This window comes from Molossus molossus, unplaced genomic scaffold (assembly GCF_014108415.1).
Source record: "Molossus molossus isolate mMolMol1 unplaced genomic scaffold, mMolMol1.p scaffold_m16_p_3, whole genome shotgun sequence".
In the NCBI taxonomy this organism is placed as follows: domain Eukaryota; kingdom Metazoa; phylum Chordata; class Mammalia; order Chiroptera; family Molossidae; genus Molossus; species Molossus molossus.
In genome coordinates, this window is record NW_023425366.1 from 114,794,834 (window position 1) to 114,813,862 (window position 19,029).

The following is a 19,029-nucleotide window of genomic DNA, read 5'->3' on the forward strand; positions in this document are numbered from 1 at the left end:
TGTAAATTATATCTCTGCAAAGCCATTAAAAAAGGGGATACATAGTGTATGATTCCATTGAGATGACACCTAATTCCAGAAAAGGCAAAACTGTAGGAATAGAAAGGAGACGAAAGTTTCCCTTGACAAATAAACGCAGTTAAGGGAAAACGTGTCCCTTTCAGTAAGTACTAGGAGAGGATGCCTGTGGATGAGGTGAACTTGGCAGAGCTGGGGTGACAAGGATAGGTTTAGGGACTGCATGGCGGGCTTGGACTGGGGTGCGCCCCGCCATCACTATGGGAACCCCGGGGGCCCTGCCGCCCCGCCCCGGCCCGGCCCGAGCTGGAGCCCACTTACTGTGGCGGTGCCCGAGACGGTCTGCGCGCTGGTGTCCGCGGCGCTCTGCTCCGAGTGCGACTGCGCGGGCGGGTACAGGTTTAACGTGTGCTCGGGGACGGTGGTCTGGCCGGTGTACTCTGGCGCAGGGTGGGGATGAGGGGCCGTGTATTCAGCGGGGATGCCGTTCTGGGGGGGAGCAAACTGGGCCGAAGCATAAGGCTGAGCCATTGTGTCAGGGGCAGCTGCTGCTTCCTGATTACCCTGAAAAATCAGAGGTGGAGAGAAGGGGAAAACCGTGAGTGGGCCACTGGGCAGAACCGTTCCCCAGGCCCAGGGACCACAGTTACCCAGACACCGTGCGGTGCCAGCCCTGTGCCAGGAGCCTGCCATGCATCCCAGTGCATCTTCACCAGACGCTGAGGAAGCCGTCACCATCATTTATACCCATTCTACAGGTGGAGAAATTAAGGCTGAGAAAGGGGATGTCACTTTCCCCGAGCCTCCAGCCGACAGCCACAGGCTGGGAGGGTCTGAGCTCCACGGATGGCAGGTCTCCCTTCTTTCGTTCCACTTGGGGACACGTGAGCCGGTAGTTGTCTCCAGTGACAGCAGAGCCTTGCTTTGTTACTTAAAATGCCAAGAGAGATAAAATTGAACACGCGTGCTCTTGAGAGGAGAGACAATTCATCTAAGCATTTGAATTTAATCAAAGTTTTATGTGGCTTGGCTCACATAATGGGGCTGCAGGGGTTTCTTAAATGACCACTGTGTGTGTGTGTGTGTGTGTGTGTGAGTGTGTGTGTGTGCCTGGTGCCAATATGAGGCAGCCAATGAAAATTCAGGGCCTAATTTGGACAAAGATGGCACTCTGTGATATCCCCATTTTAAGTATCTCTGCAAAGTGCTGGACTTCACTCAGGCTCATTAGTCAATACCTCCCCCCACCCCTGCCTTATTTTTTATAAGCACAGAGTATTATATAACAATTCACCCTTCAGATCTAGGCAAAACATGCAGTATGATAATTACAGCCAAGTCAAAAGCATTAAAAAAAAACACACAAAAACACCCTGAATTAAAATGCTTCCATTTCAGGAAACATCTATCTCTCTCCACCTCCACCCCCACCCCCATAACTCTCCTACCCTACACACACACACACACACACACACGCACACACACACAAGTGTGCACGTGCACATGCACACACACGGCAACAGCAGCAGCAGAAACTGCTATCCAGAGCTCTGAATTTTCCATGGTCTCAAGAGATGGGATTGCACAGTCAGAAAGACACAGAAGAAAAAGGGAAGAAAAAAAAAAAAACCTTAGCAATTAAGGACACCAAGTAGCTGCCTCTCCCATTGTCTGTGGTCAATGAGAGGTGACTTCAGCCCTCATGTAATGATAGCAGGGCAGAAATGTCAGAATTGCTCACATCTCCTCAGTCCTCACCACCAAGATCTGAGAACCTTTCCAGTTAAAGCAACTTGAGCACCACCAAAGCGTGCCACAGAGGGGCAACGGAGTGGATTCTCATGGCAGCACACAGAGCTGGTTCATTTGTTTAGAGGGGACCGTAATTAGAATGTTAAGATGACACATGAAGGGAACTAAGCTTCGGCGCAGTTTAAAACATTTTACAAGTGAAAATATTCTCATCAGGCCTTTTCCTCCCCCAGAGTAATTTCTCCAAATGCCTGTGCCATGGGAAGCAGAATCGCACAGCCATTTCTCTCAAACACATTTGCACAGCATTTGGGGCTGAGCAGGGTCTGTCTGTGCTGTGGTTCAATCACTGTCCATGAAAATTTAACCCTGTTCACCCCTAGCACACACAAGACATTTATTGTCATTGCTGCTCAGTGGTCAGATTTCTTCAAGGAAAATGTTCGGTTTCCTTTTGAGGGGACCCATCCACTCTCAACCTAGTGCAGATGTGGCCGAGCCTCACCTCCCATGACCCCTGGACACAGTCACATGACCCGACCTGACTAACCAGACATCTACTCTCACAGATGTGGGTTCGTGCCCCTCTATCTAAATCAGCTGGTGAGTTAAGCCCTAACAATTCCAATGAGGCTTAATCCTGAGACTTTGCTGGAGTTTTGGGAGGAAGTTCTCTTTCAACGGTCATTGACAGCTGTGAAAATAATGTAAGCCGGGAGCTGCCAAGAACTACCTCTTGAAGAGGGCCTGCCTAAAGCCGAAGCCAACCCAGAGGAGAACGGAAACCAGACACTGAGAAACAGATCAACTGAGCCCCGGTGACATCATCTGAAGTCTTGGATCAGCTTTACCTGCAGTTAGTAAAGCCATTTTCTAAAACGCTCTGCTGTCTAGGAGCCTACTAAGCAGCCGTTTCTTCTATAGGGCTGTGCAAGGAACATATCCTTGTGTACAGGAATTCCATATGGATGCCACTTCTCTCTGGATGAAGAGAAGACCCAGAAACTATGGGACCTTGAGAACCCTTCAAAGAGAAATTCATTGCAGAAGATTCTACTTGTGCCCCAAGGTCTGTTCAGCCTGCCCGACCTTCCACCTGGCTCATCTCTGAACTGAAAGGAAGACTTGGGAGCACTCCGGGTGTGGTCTCGTAGGGGAGCATAAAACGATCGCAGGAGCAATGGTAGAGAGAGCTGGTCCCTAACGACAAAGGTTCCTCTCCACCCCTCCAGCAGAAACCACGTTCATGGGAACACTGCCCATTGCCTTTCCTCTCTGCAGAGAGATCTCGGGAACAGTGACCCAGTCCCACACCCCCAGCAAAACTGCGGGGCTCTCTGCTAGGGCCTGAGCGCTATCTGTTTTGGAGAAAGAAGGGCCTGCCCTCTGGAAGCCTGAGATCACTCCATCCTCCCAACACCATCAAGTCTCCCCATGTACTGCTCCCACTTCTTGAAAAGCCTCCTCCCTGCTCCCTTGCCTGGCTAGTCTCTACTCCTCTTTCAGGTCCCAGTACAAGCTCTGTCTCCTCCAGCAAGCCTTCATTGACCCTTAAACCACATCAGCTGCCTGCCTTCTATGCCTCACTGTGGCCCGTGGCCACATTGTCACACAATTCCAAGTACAGCCATTGCCTGCCTGCTTGTCTCTGAGCATCCTGGAGGCAAAAGACTGCGTCACACTCCCATTCCATCTGCAGCTCACAGCAGCATGCTAGCTGCAAAGTAGGCATTTACAAAGGTTTGCTGAGTGGACGCATGCTCGACTAAGGAACTCTGGGCTCGATACAGCTTAATTTGGCAACAGGAGATAGTTAGGGGAGTAGACGGTGAGAATCTGGCAAATGACCATGGGATAAATCTGGCCCACTACTTGTTTTTGTGAACAAAGTTTTATTGGGACACGGCCCCATTCACTGTGCTACGATGGCAGAGTGGAATAGTTCCGACAGACACCCTACGGCCCCAAAGCCTAACCTATTTAAATCTCTGACCCTTTGCAAAAAAAAAAAAAAAAAAAAGCTTCTACTCTCTGTGGCAGGGTATCATTAATAGTGATAGTCCGATGCCGATTCAGAAGCCATGCTTGCATAAATAGAGCGGGAAATAAAGCTGCAATAAAGCAGGGAGAGAAAGGGGTGCATTCTCTCTGAACCAAGAGGGATGGCTCAGCTGGACTTGGAGACCGTCAGTGCTGAGGACAGTGTGAAAGGGTGAGAGGGGGCCTGTTTCCGAATTTGCTTTCTGTCCCGGGCTCACTGAATTGTAAACACATGTATAGGCTTGAAAGTCAGCACAAGCGGGCTTCGGAGGGGGAAGATCCGTGATGGCCACAGGCCCCTCTGCTCCGTCACTTCAGCAGTGTGGTCAGAAAACACACCGAGAGATGCCTGCCCGCAGGCGTAGTGGTGCCAGGCACCGTGCTGGGTGCTTCGCCCAGTTCTCAAACGCAGGACACTGTTCCCAGGGGACATTCGGTAGTGCCTGGAGACTTCATTGTCACAACTTGGGAAGAAGGTTGCTACTGGCATCTGGTTGAGACCAGGGGTGTTGCTAACACCCTGTAATGCACAGGATAGCCCCACCACCCGGGTTATTCAGCCCCAGATGTCTGGGGAGTCAGGAGCTGAACCAGAGCTCGTGTTGTCCTGTGCCCAGATGCCCTTCGTTCAGCAGGGCTGGCCTGGGGTAAGATTTGTCCACATTTTAAATAAACCTCTCTCTGTCACACACACACACCAGGGCCTCAAGACCTGTTTCCACCTGGTGGTGTGTTACACCCTTTGGGGGAGTCGGGAGCTGGGGTACTTAATTCAAAGATGTCAGCACTCCATCAGCTGGGTGCGGGTGCTAACCCTTGGTGGGTGCTAGAGCTCCAGCCTGGATAACTCTGCCTCTCAAGCCCAGGGTCTTGCTTCAGAGTGAGGCCAACTGAGGGAAAGCGAGGGCCAACTGGGGGCACCCCTGGAGCCAGGACAAACGCCATTTTCTACCAAACCTGTGCATTCTGATATACCCAGGGCACTGAGCTCGAGGACCGTGCCCGCGGTTGCCAGGGAATCCACCGTACATTGGGGTCAGCAGGGCTCTGGACGCTGCCCTGTTCCTGGAGCCCTCACACAGGTGTTGGTGGGACCCCCCACAGTCACTTATTAACACCAACAGCAGTTCCAGAGAGACCCTAATTAATATTCCCAACATTTGCGCTTTGGGCTAATTACCGCTAATATTTAATTAAGATCATTGTACTTCCCATGGGGTTGCTTTTCACCTTCAAATGGCTTCAGAGACGCCTTTGCTTCCTCCCTAGTGATGTTCCTAGATTCTCAGCGTGGCTGAAATGTGTCTTCTGGAGAAACACATTCACAGGAAGGGCACCTTTCCCACTCTAGGTCAAGGCAAGTTTTGGGCACACGGACAGGCCCCTGGTTGGAAGCTGAAGCCAACTTCGTGGAGGTGACAGTGACAGGGAAAAGTTATTTGGAGCGTTCTGGCTAGACATTCCCTCATTTGCAGAAGCTGCCTGCTTTCTTCTCCTCCAATGCCAAACCCCCACCTTCCCGAAATAAGCGAACCGAGCACAGAGATGCGGGTATGTGCACAGTCAAGATGCTGGCGGGCGTTCTGCGCTGACAGGGAGGGGCCCTGACTCGCACACCTCGTCCCACATCATCGACCAAGCGCTTCAAGAGATTCTGCAAACCTAACATCTAATTCTCAGTGCTTGCACTTTCTTGGGTGGCTGCTAAATACACAAAAGGAGGAGGGAGCCGGGACTGGATATTTTAAAACCCCATCATGCTGCTGAAAAACGAGGTAGAAACTTGAAGTAAAGAACATCACTTAGGAAAAACGCAGAAGAAACTTTCTGGTCCTCACACACCGAACCTCCATGAGAGCAGCCCAGTGGCAGGATGCTGGGGGACCTCCAGTTACTGAGAGCAAACAGATATTAAAATGCAACCAATTCGAGTTCACCAAAGCAAAAAAAAAAAAGAAAGAAAGAAAGAAAAAAGCCATTTCAATTTAAATATTTTACTGAAGCATGAAATAGCCAGGATAGTATTGCTATTTTAAGACAAACACCGTAATCTGTCTATTAGCATAGTGTGTGGATTCTGTAGCAAGCAGACATTCCGACAGCCGTTCCTCAGATGCAGGAGAAACTCCCTGATCACCGAAACATCCTTCCCCCTCAATCTCCTCCTCAAGGTGGGCTCAGGGGACAGTCAGAAAATAAGAGGGTTTTTTTTTTTTTCCCTCCAGATACCTCTCTTCTCCCATCCACTGCCCTGGGTGGTTTAGTAAAGTAGTTTTGGAAAACTAGTAAGAGAACAAAGGTTGGCAGCCCATTTGCCTTGGAAAAATAGTTTGGCTCGACATCTAATGCAAACCACATTTCAACAGAGAAATTGTCTTTACATGGCAGGGCACGGAACAGGTTGGTTCTTTTCAATGTGACCGCCTGTGAGGGGGATGTGGCCGCTTCATAGCGGACTTTAAAATAATCAGGGTTTTTCTGTGTGTGCGCGCGTGTGCGTGTTTCCCTGGCTGTAACGGTCAAACTTCCCAAACATCTTCTCCCCTTGGCTCCTGGAATTCATTTGCCCCAGACCGCAAACCCTTGACCTGCAAACCCTCCTCTGGCCTAAACACAGCCCTTATAATGAAGACATGCACAGGGACTGTCCAGCCCTAATGAAGCAGCTCATTGCATCTGTCCACACAGCCAAAGAAAGCAGCCACTCCACCGTGGGACCCCCCAGCGACCCAGATCCGCTGAAGAGAACTAGCCATTCTTGGTTGCCCACAGTCTCCAGTCTGGCTGACAGTTTGTTTTCCTTGAGTTCAGGGGCTGGTCTGTTCCAATTCTCTGGCAAGAAATTGCGCCTGTTCAGAGAAAACCGCCAGTGCCAGAATACAAGGAGAAGTAAGTTGCATCGTGCCCCCGGGGGCGTTGAAACAAAGGAGAAAAATGCAAAATGACACCATTAACCTGTTAGTTCTAAGACCAGCTCAGTTCCGCACATCAAGCAGAAAGCCGACACACACAACCTCTTAGCTGAAATCCCCTCCTTTTCCCGGCGTGATTCAAGGGGCAGGATATACATCGCAGAGAGCAACAGAGACTCGACCGCAAGGAGAGATTGCAGCTTAATTCAAATCACAATTGCGAGTGAAAAATAAAATGGGAAAAAAAAATACCTGCTGCACCATCCTGCTTGCTTTCTCCTCCATAAACTTAGCAGCTGTGCTAGACCCACACCACAGAGCATCTGCTCAGAGCAAGCCTCAGTTAGGAGCCAGGGTGTGTGCGCTGTGCAGCCTGTAGATGGCTGGGGTGTTGCAGGAGGGGGAGCCGAAGCCGCCTGGCTGACCTCCCCCTCAACATCTGACTGCTCCCCAAACCAACCCCAGATGGGACTCTTTCCGCCAGCCAGGCCTGGCCCATCAATCACAGCTCGCTCCTCCTCTGGCTCCTGCTCTGTTTCAGAGAGCACACTGAGCAGATGATTATATAGTGGAGGAAGAAAACACACACACACACACGCGCACACACACACGCGTGCGCGCACGCCACACCGCACAGCACTCGGCTACATTAATAGCTGTTTAAAAAACATTAGAAATGCTAGCCTATGCATCGCCTGGAGCTGGAATTTTTCATTACTAAACTAAATATATGGTATGCAAAGTTATGAAATCCACAGGGGAGCTGGCTACTATCCTGTTTTTGTTTTATGTTTTTAAGAGGTGGGGGACATTGGGGTAGCATGGGAAGACAGGAGAGAGGAAGAAAGAGCTCAAAGGGATAGAGGGATGGTTAGAGGTAAATTCAGAGAAATACCATGCGCTCATTGGGCGTACATTTATAACCAAGCTGCATGATTAATTGTAAAGTGATCTTAACATACTGTGACTGACGGTTGTTTGGAAGGTTCGGAGACCCAGCTCCTCTGCCAACGAGCTGTGTGATCGAGACACGTTGTTGCAATGCACTGGGCTCCAGTTTCTGCTTCTGTTTAATGGGCATAACCATGAGTGACTTCATGGGGTGATGGTGAGGATCAAAACAAAAATCAAATCACAGCAAAACACACACAGGAGCCTGGCTCATGGTACACTGTAGACACAGACTCATTCATCACGTTCCATAAAGTGGTAGGCAAAGTCCAAGACCATCTTGGTATGGAGAATACAGCTAAGAGAGGCAACAGGGTCTCAAGAAAGGAACCCACCAATGACCACAAAACCCCAGTGCTGATAAATGCTATCAAGGAAACACACAGGGTTCTTGCTTTTTTTCTTTTCTTGAACTTTGGGCTCATTGTTTTCTCTTCTCTCCCAAGGAGCAAAAATAAAACCTTGCACAAAAACATCCCCAGTGATCTCAATGCCAAATGCTGCCTCTTTCGTTAAAGCTACAAATACTTTGTTCTCCCTTTATTATTAAAAGTACAACAAGCAGTGTGAAATGTCAAAACAATTTTCGTTTTTGTTCGGTCATGTCTTTCTTGCTCATCAAAGGAGAGGTTTCAAGAGTCCTATCCACCCTGCCCGTAGATAGCTGCTTACCGCCAAGATGCTTGGCTATGGAAGGAGGAGAGCCCTTGCAACCCTGGAGGGGATGGATGGGGTTTCTGAAGTGATTAAACTTGTAATTAAATTGTGTAACCAAGGAGGAGGTGAGGGCAGAGGAGGCTGGCTGGAAGAATTCAACTTTCCTGCTGGGTTGTAGGTGGTACTAGCTCAGGTAATGCCTGGGTGATTTTTTTTTTTTTTTTTTTACTTTATTTATTTATTTTTAATTCCAGTTCTCTGAGGCTGGAAAGAAAATCTGGATAAATGGTATTTGTCCCATCCTTCTGTTTCCATTTCCAATAATGCTCCGGGGATACGGCTCATGCAGGATTCAATAAGCACCATTGCAGGTCCTTCAAGGGTGTGTCCGCTGCTTCTCAGAGCTGCACACCCACAGGAGAACACAGCTCCTTCCTTGCAGGGCTCCGTCATTCTCATGAGCCATAAGCTTTTATCCTGTCCTTACAAAAAGCCAAACTTCTGTCCTGCAACCAAAGCTAGGGGTCTTACTTTTCCTTAGAAAAGCAAGAGGGATAGACCAGCACAATTCCCTGGTGAAGGATGTTCTGGGGAGTAATGGAGACAATACTGAAACAGATCAACCACCAATACAAAAACACTAAATAGAGAAGAACATTTCTGGTGGGAACAGAGAAGCAATTGGACATTGGTTCTTAGCCAAATGACGATCAGAGCACCTGAGGTAATCTCACAAAGTAACCCCAGTCACACTGGCTTCAAATGTCTGAGGATGGGATCCAGGCTCTGTGCAAAGGAGCTTGAGGTTATTCTGATGCACAACGCTGGGGAAATAGTTTCTGTGTTTCCTAAACTATAGGTGCAATCCCTTGGGATGTAAAACCCATGTAAGGTGTGATTACACCGGCATTTAAAAATGAAATAAGCTATAGCACACTGACAACGAATGGAATAGAATAGTAAGAATATTGTTTCATGAAAGTTTTATGTGGGTGAATTGGGTTGCAATGTAAAATCTTTTATGGATTGCCTTAAAAGAAATAAAATTAAAAAATGCTATGCTAGGTAATTTCCAGTGTTTGTTATTATCTTATCTTTTATTTGCACTGTGACTAGGGAATCAATGTCAGATGTTAGGAAGTCAGAGGCATAATGGTGGAGCGATTGGCAAGTCATTCAACCTGAGTGGGTCCGGTTTATTAATATAAATAATAACACATATTCTTCTCCCCAATGAGTCTCTTGTGATGGTTTTGGGAGAAAGTCTACAGGAACGTGTTTTATAATCCAGAAAGTCCTGTGAGGGCACATATCCTACTGTGGGGATGAAATGAGTCCCCCTTTAACTTCAGCAAAGAGTCCCCTCTGGAGAAATACATTGACTTTTCATCTACTCTGTGCTAGGAGATGTGCTAGGTACATCTTTAATCCTCATAACCACCCCCGTGAGATACATATATGGCCCCCTTTAAAAAAATTTTTTTCTTTATTGATTTTAGAGAGAGAGGAAGGGAGATGGAGAGAGAGATAGAAACATCAATGAGAGAGAACATCAATTGGCCGCCTCCTGCATGCCCTCCACTGGGGATCGGGCCCACAACCTGGACATGTGCCCTGACCGGGAATTGAACCAGCAACCTCTTGGTGTATGGTCTAATGCACCAAGTGAGCCACACCGGCCAGGCTTATGGCCCCCTTTTAAAGATACAAAACTGAAGCAAAAAATATAAAAATATATAAGTTGAAAACATTTTCCACAATGGGAGCTCATAACTTAGTTAAGTGGCAGAACCAGAACTTGAACCTAATTTGGTTTCATTGAAGAATTCCTGACACTGAAGCCATACTAAGATGAAGATGGAGATGGTGGTGGTGGTGGTGATGACGATGAAGATGACAGTGGTGATGATGATGGTGGTAGTAATGGTAGTGATGGTGGTGGTGATAGTGATGGTGGTGGTGATGAGAAAACTTTTCTTGAGCACTAACTTTGTACCAGTCATTGCTCTAAGCACTGAGGATACAAAATTCAACAGGGCAGGTTTGCCTACATTACCTCATTGAACAACAACCCAATACGGTACATACTCATTCCCTTTTCAAGGGAGATAGAGTTACAGCCTCATACTCACACAACTAGTAGTTTCGGGTTACCCAAATCCATCAGACTCCATTCTGAAATAGAGGGGGTTCCTATCTCACCTCAATTAGGTAAATATACGAACATTTGTTCCTAACTATGCTGGCTTACAGAAAAGCATGTCTCAACTCTGAGACTGCTCTGAGGCTATAGTTCACAAAAACAAACACACTACGGAGATAATAAGTCTCCACATCACAGATTCAAGTGGAAGCAAGTTGTTTCCTGTCCCTTTCCCGGCCTGGACAGGGACGCAGAGAGAGAGGGAGACCAGAAGCCATCTTGCTGAGGCTGACAAACACCAGCCCCAGAAATGCAAACCCGCCAAGTGGGTGGCAGGCTTGCAATGACGAGGTGTCATGTTTGCAAAATGTTCCATCCTGATTTTCCATTTGGAGTCACAGAAGGCGACGTAGAGGCTGTTTTTCTCAACTCCTGAAAAGTTAGTGACTATCAAATATTTATGGTGCTCTGTGCAAGCCGGGAGCCTGGAGATTGTGGCTGATGAGGTGATACTTCCAAAGGGAAATGGAGGTGCTCATCTCCTAAAAAATTAGCAGCCTCTGGAGCAAGTGAGGTTCCCAACCATCAGTATCAGGCACTTAAGAAGGTGGGTTTTCCTGTCTTGCTCACCACCACCCCAGAGGCTCAGAGGGCCTTGTCTTACCCTTTAAAATACTTGTTCAAGTTTAACATTATACACACTTTGATTTTTACATTACATATATTTTTACATCATGTATATCTATATATATATATATATATATATATATCCTCACCCAAGGATATTTTCCCATTTATCTTCAGATAGAGGGGGGTAGGAGGTAGAGAGAGAAATAGTGATGTGAGAGAGACACAACGATTGGCTGCCTCCCACACAACCTTGGGGACCAAACGGTAACTGAGGTAGGTGCCCTTGACCGGAATCAAACCCACGACTCTGGTCTGTGGGCAGATGCTCTAACCACTTAGCCACCAGACAGGGCACACTACATATATTTTGATGTTTATCTCCAACTCGACTGTAAACTCCAAAAGGACAGAAACCTCATCTGTTTTTTCATCATTGTTCCTTTAAGTATTTCATAGTCTACACACACACACTAAAAATGTTTTCTTTTTTAAAAATATGTTTTTATTGATATTTTAGAGAGAGGGGAAGGGAGAGAAAGAGATAGAAACATTGATGTGAGAGAGAAACATCGATCAACTGCCTCCTGCACATCTTCTACTAGGGATCGAGCCCACAACCTGGGCATGTGCCCTGACCAGGAATCGAACTGGGACCTCTCAGTTCATGGGACAGCAGTCAATCCACTGAGCCACACCGGCCAGCCAGAATGTTTTCTTGAATGAAAAATAAACCCCCAAGCTAGTCTCTTTATCCCTACTAGTATCAAGAAATGTCCTGACTCACCCAGCACCTCAGGTTACTGAGAAACAAGGTTAAATCGTTAAATGTTGGTCTCCACTGTTGGAAAGTCATGCAAATGGGATTCATCCATCTGTATGTGAAAGAGTTATCAATGCCGTATTTCCTATTATTAATTAAAAGTAACAGCAAGAGCAGTTGCTATTGGTGGAGTTCATTGTAAGCATCAGCCAGTGCTAGTCACTATATATTTAGTTCCTGTAGAGATGAAGTTAGATAATATAAGTATTGCTTTTTATAAACTTATTTTTTTTTTTATATTTCTAATAAACTTATTTTTACCACGCTCATTTCCCAGAATAGGAAGTAAGAGGTCTTAAACTAGCAAGTAGCAGGTGCTGACCTCAAACCCAGGTCTTTCTCCAAAACTGAGGTCCTTTCAGGTAAGCTGTGATCTCTTTGTTGGCTCAGATGAAGGGTTTTATTTGTATGGGTTACTGTAGAACAATTCAATTACAAAATACATTCTGTTAAATCTCTGACATATCCTAGCCCAAGTTGGAGGTTTTCAAAAAGGTATGAGGTCTTGTTCCTCTATTCCAAGATCCAGAACCTAAAGGGGGTTCATGGTGATGACGGAGATGATGACATTGTTCATAACAACAGAATAGTTAAAAGGGCCCTCAACATATGCTTTCTACCACCCTAAAGGTTCTATAAATGTAACTCCTTCAATGAAACCCATATCTCATAATGGGGACACCATCATTATTTTCATTTTATAGATGGGAGGTTTGGAAAGGATAAGAAAATAATCTGAAGTCACCCTATTTATGTAAGATGAAACTCACATTTGTACCAATTCAATTCTGACCCAGAGCAGGAAGTTCAAAATAATTTAGAGGAAGTTCCTGATATACTTCATCCAGGTTCCCCAAATGACAACCTCTTGAATAACTACAGTTCAGTGTCAAAACCAGAACTTGACCTTGTGTGACTGCCATGCTGCACTGCTGTGAACACAATGAGGAGTCAGGGCAGTAAAAGTTGAGCTGCTGTGCATAGATTGCTATCAACACCATTGCATCCCAGCCATCTATCCCCAAGTGACATCTGGAGCTGCCTCCCACTGTCACAAATACAGGGGTATGGAAAGAAGGGTAGAAGAAGTAACAGACCATTGACCAAGCACACAAATTCATTAGCAAAAACTGTTGTCATAAGGGAAGGAACAGACACACGCATTGTCATTGATGCTTCAGTACAGAGTCTGCGTTCTGGGTATGAAGCCCTCAATCTTGAGCAGACTTTCACGTTCCTAATCTATCTCCTTTCACAGACAGCTATTTTCTAAAGAAGCAAAAGACTTTCTCACTACCACCAGGGTAACATCAGTGTCAAATTTATATTCGAGATGAATTTCAATGACTTGCACCATTGCTAATACGACTACATCTAGCTGGATCACAAAAGGAAAGTGATGGATTTGTTCCCTTAAATAGTGTGTGTACAGTGACCCTGCAGATATAATTTGGGATAATATCATTGTGTTACGTATTCCGTCATAGCTATCCAGAGGATTCTTTGCCTGCTTCCAAAACAGGAAATTGATAGATTAAATATGAGGCAACATTCTTTGTAAGAGAGGAAGTCACTATACATACAGACAACACCAAGCAGCCTAGAGAGTACCATCTCCACTGTGGACTGCTGAGAAAAGCATCCCACTAAATGTCACCAAAGGTCTGTCACTAGACTTAAAAAATTGGGAGTATTAAGTCACACTGCTAGAAAGAGAATCATATACTCATCCCATGGAATGATACAGACAATGAAATGTTCTCGCAAAGGGAAAAGTAAATATTAAAGATACAAATGACTACAAGGGGTAGATGCCATTGTCTGGTATGTGGATGGACTCAAAGTCATTTCCTCTCATACCGCATTATAAAAACTGAATTTTCTACCCATCAGGAAAGTTCTTTTCTTTCTTCTTCAGTCCCCTCTCAAAGCTGGATGCCTTGATGACACATGACACAGTGAAGATACAACAGCTCCCTACCACCTGCATTACGAGTTTACTGAACCAAATATTTGAGTGTATTTTCAATTATCCAGTTTCCTCACATGATTATGAAGATGGCCTCTTGGAAGATGGTAAACTCCTTTAGGGCAGGTATTTGAGGTATTTATTCATCTTTAACATGTCCTCCTTTTTTTCTGCTGTAGTTTGTAATCAGCTGTTTGACATGATAAATATCTGCTGGCTTGCATTCACCTCACTTGTAGAAAGATGTCTAATCTGGTTACTGCAACAGGCAAAGATGATAAAATATGACCTTGTCTTTCATTGTGTGTTGCATAAGTTTTAGCCTCTAATAGTTTGCAAACTGGAAAAAAAAAAAAAAAAAAGGCTGTCATAAAATAAATTATACTTGGACTCAGAGGAAATAAAATTAGGAGAGATGGCCAGAAAGCAAGGGCAATGAACTACTCAAATAGGCAAGACCTTGATATCCATGCAATGGTTTCAGTGGCTAAATATTGGGCACCTTCTGGACAGCAGGTATTATGCTAGGTTCAGGGGCTATGGTGGTGTTGAGCATAGACAGCTGAGGCAGTTCTATAGCTACTGCTGGTAGGAGTCACAGGATGCACCAGGAGTTCACAGTTCAGTGGCTATGTGCCGTGAGAAATGGAAGGATCACAAAGGGCTCACCTCTCCCCTAGTGCTGATTGAGGAGGGCAACTGATGTCTAAACTGAGAGGTGAAGGGTGAGCTGGAAATCACCAGGTGGTATAAAACAGGTTGACAAAACAATACATGGAAAGGCCTGTTGTAAAGCTGCAGGAGGAGGAATATCTCATGCTCAGGATGGCAGAATCAATAAAAAAGAAGTAAAAAAAAAAAAAAAGAAGTGATGAGACTATTTTCAGAGCCATAGGAACTATACAAAACAGAGAGCTGAAATAGAGACCTGGATGCTACGGGATAGTCAGGCCCTTGAGGGCAGAGAGTGAGGTCTGTCTTTCTTACACCAGATTGCTAGCACTCTTACAATGGTGTGTACAGTGAAGATGCTCAAAAACATTGCGGTGAAATCAAAGAGTGAATCCAATGCTGATAGAGACCAGGGGGAAACTAGCCAAGGGAAGAAAGAGAGAATGCAAGAGAGAGGGAGCCGATCATTTCAGCTGCATCCTTGATATAACCTTTTCCCTTGAAGCAACTCAAAGGCTTGAAACAGAAGGAATAAACAGAGGAAACAGGTGGTCAATTTTGTTAACTCTACAGAGCAGAGGCTCATTACCCTTCTCATTACCATCACAATAGCTTAGCCAAGGATAGAAGGTAAAAGGTTACTAGGACATTTACACATTATCTGTTTGAGTCACACACACCATGTTGGAAGGAAGGTAGGATGGGGACCATTCACATACATTTAAACAGTGGTTCTCAACCTTCCTAATGCCGAGACCCTTTAATACAGTTCTTCATGTTGTGGTGACCCCCAACCATAAAATTATTTTTGTTGCTGCTTCATAACTGTAATTTTGCTACTGTTAGGTCTTAGGCGACCCCTGTGAAAGGGTCATTCGACCCTCAAAGGGGTCACGACCCACAGGTTGAGAACTGCTGATTTAAAAGAAGAGAAAGCTGAGGCCCAGCTAACTCAATGACGTACCCTAGTTCAGAAAGTTAATAAATGTTCCAGCTGGGTTTTGAACTCTAGATATATTCTCATTGCACCCAACTGCTTCCTAAGTTTTCCATTCACAGGACCCAATGAGTCTAGCTATCTGATTATTTTTATTTTTTTAAATGTTTTCATTGATTTTTAGAAGGGAAGGAAGGGTGAGGGAGAGATAGAAACATCAATGAGAGAGAAACATTGATTGGCTGCCTCCTGTACGCCCCCTACTGGGGAATCAAGCACCCATGTGCCCTGGCCGGGAATTGAACCAGCAACCTCTCTGTGAATGGGATGACTCTCAACCACTGAGCCATATGGGCCAGGCCTAGCTTTATTAATAGGCTTGATTATATGATGCACTTTTGGGTTCCCTCCGTCCCTACTTCATAAACTTTTACATAGAGAATGAGAAAAACAAATGTGAACATTATGACAATCGAAATTCTTATCAGAACGAAAGGAAAATGCAGTTCTATTGGCCTTACTAATTCAATGTAACCCAACTAAACATCAGCATGCCAGTACTGAAGTTATTACTTGAAAAAATAATAATAATAATTAAGTCCAAAGGCATTGAAACCCCCTTCCTAAGTGAAGAGCCAAGTTTAATAACTGCCCCTGTCCCAACACAAGGATTTCTGAGCCCGTGGTCCTCAACTAAAGTACCACTTGAGACTGGAGAACCTTGACTTCCCCACTTATGCTTCATTAGTGCACACGTATTGTTGTTCTGTAGCCCAGGATGTGTGACAGGTAAAGACGATTCCGAGGGAACGCTGAGCCAGCTGAGAGGGTCATACAGTTTGGAACAGAGCAGGGCCAGACTCACTGAAAACAGAGGGGTGCTTGTGAAAAGTCAAACTGGATCCAAGCAAGATGGTAGGTTCTCAGAAATATGGGGAAAATCGGCCTGGATTATACATAGGAGAACTAGCCTCGCGGTGAGCAGCCTTGTTCAGATATCAATAGTGTGGAAGCCTAGTCACATAAATTGTGTGATCGCTCTATATGTAACTCAAGACATTCAAGTTAATTAATTCAAATAACCCGAGGGCAGCTACAGCAAAGAAAACTGAGGCTCATGGAAATTAAGTAAGTTTGATTCAAAAGGCCTGCGAGAAATAGTCTTAAAATACTTTTTTTCTTTATTGATTTCAGAGAGAAAGGAAGGGAGAGGGAGAGAGGAAACATCCATGAGAGAGGACATTGACTGCCTGCCTCATGCATGTCCTACCCTGGGGATCTGGCCCACAACCTGGGCACGTGCCCTGACCAGGAATCGAACCAGTGACCTCTCGGTGCATGGGTCAATGCTCAACCACTGAGCCACACCAGCCGGGCTCTAAAATATTTTTAAATTTGTTTGTACAGTCTGTGTTTCTGCAGCATGCAGTGCCCATTTATCCTCTTAACTAACCAGTTTTCTTGTTTGACTTTTAACACGCTGCCAATCTTTCCCAGACGGACTGGAACATTCTTGGAACTCACTCGAACAAGGCTTTACATTCACATATTATTGACTCGTGTATCTGACTTCAGTTTATTGGACATCTATTGTTGAAGCGTGTCCTCCCCCTAAATTCAAATATGACCTTACTTGGGAATGGAGTAATTCCAAACATAAATCGTGAAGTAAAAGTGAGGTCCTACTAGAGTAGGGTGGACCACTAATCCAATGTGGCTGTTCCTATATAAAGGGGAAATTTGGATGCAGACTTGCAATGAAGAACACCACGTGAAGATGAAGGCAGAGACTGGGGGATGCCTCTATGGCCAAGCAGTGCCAAAGATTGCCAGCAAACATCAGAAGCCAGGAGCGAGGAATGGAAGAGATTCCTCCTCACGGCTCTCAGAGGGAAACAACTTTGCCAGTACTTTGATCTTAGACTTCCACCCTCCAGAACTCTGAGATAACAAATTTCTGTTATTGAATCCATTTGGCTTGTAGTACTTTGTTATGGCAGCCCTGGGAAAATGAGGCATCAGCTATATGCTGGTCACTGGAGACACCATGTTAAGCGATGTCACTCACTACCTCAGGGAGCTTAGGGTCCAAGGATAGAAATACAATCACCCAGGAAACCAGCTAAGAATAATGTAATACCTTGTCCTCTTAGAAGGAAGTTGGGTCATGCAACAAATAATAATATTATATGGGAACATATAACAATGTTCATGCAATCTCCTTCTATCTCTGTGAAGCACATTTTGGAATTCCACTTGGAGAATTTTAAGAACTTGTAATATATGCAGTCACTGTGGTCCTGAAGTGGTGGCCATCAGCCACATGTGGTCATTGGGCAGTTGAAATATGGCCAGTTCAAAACAAGGTGAGCTTTGTGTGTAAAATACACACTGTATGTTAGAAATGTATTACAAGAAAAATAGGTAAAATGCCTTCTTAATAGTTTTATTTTGATCATGTGTTACAATGATGGTTTGGACATATTGGGTTAAAGAAAATATTCTTGGTTCTACAATGAGACATATTGGGTTGAATAAAATCTTGAGATTAAATTCACCTGTTTCTTTTTACTTTGTTTAATGTGGTTACCAGAAATTGTTTTTTAAACCTACATATGTAGCTCATATCGTGGCCCTCATTGTGTTTCTGTTGGGCAGTGCTGGTGATACCCATGGATTTGATGGTCAGAGAGCTGGGCTGATCCATGTTGAGCATTGCTTACTGATGGGCAGAGCTGGGACTGAACTCGGACTGTTGAAATTTGAAGTCTCTGCTCCTTCACAATACCAAACTACCGTCTTAGCACCAAAGGCAAATCTTTAGAAATAGCTTCATGGACATGAATCCAGCAGATGAAATCTTGATTCCCACACCACCCCTCACCCAATCTGTGTGATGCTACAATTCTTCACTTTACCTGACCTCTTCTGTACAATTTCAGCATCAATCCCAAAACAGCCTTTACAGAGGGCTGCTTCTGAGTAGAACATAACTTTCACTTTATCAAATCTGACGAAGCTCCCAGGGCTCTGAGAATCTGTCTAAAGTACCTATTTGGGGACAGGAGAGGTAAAAGCTTTTAAAAGCTTGTTTTAACTGTGAGAGAAATCAACTGACTAATATTTATACTGGGCTGCTTTCTGCAAAGATGAAATAAACTCTCTACAAATAGCCTACAGAGCTCAGACATTCGCTGCATGTGAGGTCAGGAAGGAGTCCTTGAACATGCTCCGATATGCAGGATGCTTAAGGCATCAGCAGACATTCTGAGCTCCGTCTTGTTCTACAAGGTTATCCATTGGAATTGGTGGGGCAGAAAAGAGTTCTTTTTTTTTTTTTTTTTAAATCTCACAGACACATGGCGGGATGTCTTGCTTTTAACCATTCATTCATTCAGTCATCCACTCACTCACTCGAGATATATTTCTTGACTGTGTTTTAGGCACTGGGAGACACACTATGGGTACTTGTCATCTGTGTCTGTCCCCTAGCAAGCTCAGCATTCACACTGGTTTTTGCATTAGTAT

At 45.1% G+C, this 19,029-nt stretch overlaps 1 protein-coding gene across 7 annotated transcripts in view; it reads right to left on the reverse strand.

The window, feature by feature from the left end:
- Positions 1 to 19,029, reverse strand: part of RBFOX1 (RNA binding fox-1 homolog 1) — a 1,464,646-nt gene that overhangs the window by 181,089 nt on the left and 1,264,528 nt on the right. For all 7 annotated transcript variants that reach the window (XM_036278888.1, XM_036278885.1, XM_036278887.1 and 4 more), the window contains one exon: positions 340 to 582. In XM_036278888.1, the coding sequence (XP_036134781.1) occupies positions 340 to 582 (243 nt within the window). The remainder of the gene's footprint in view (positions 1 to 339; positions 583 to 19,029) is intronic.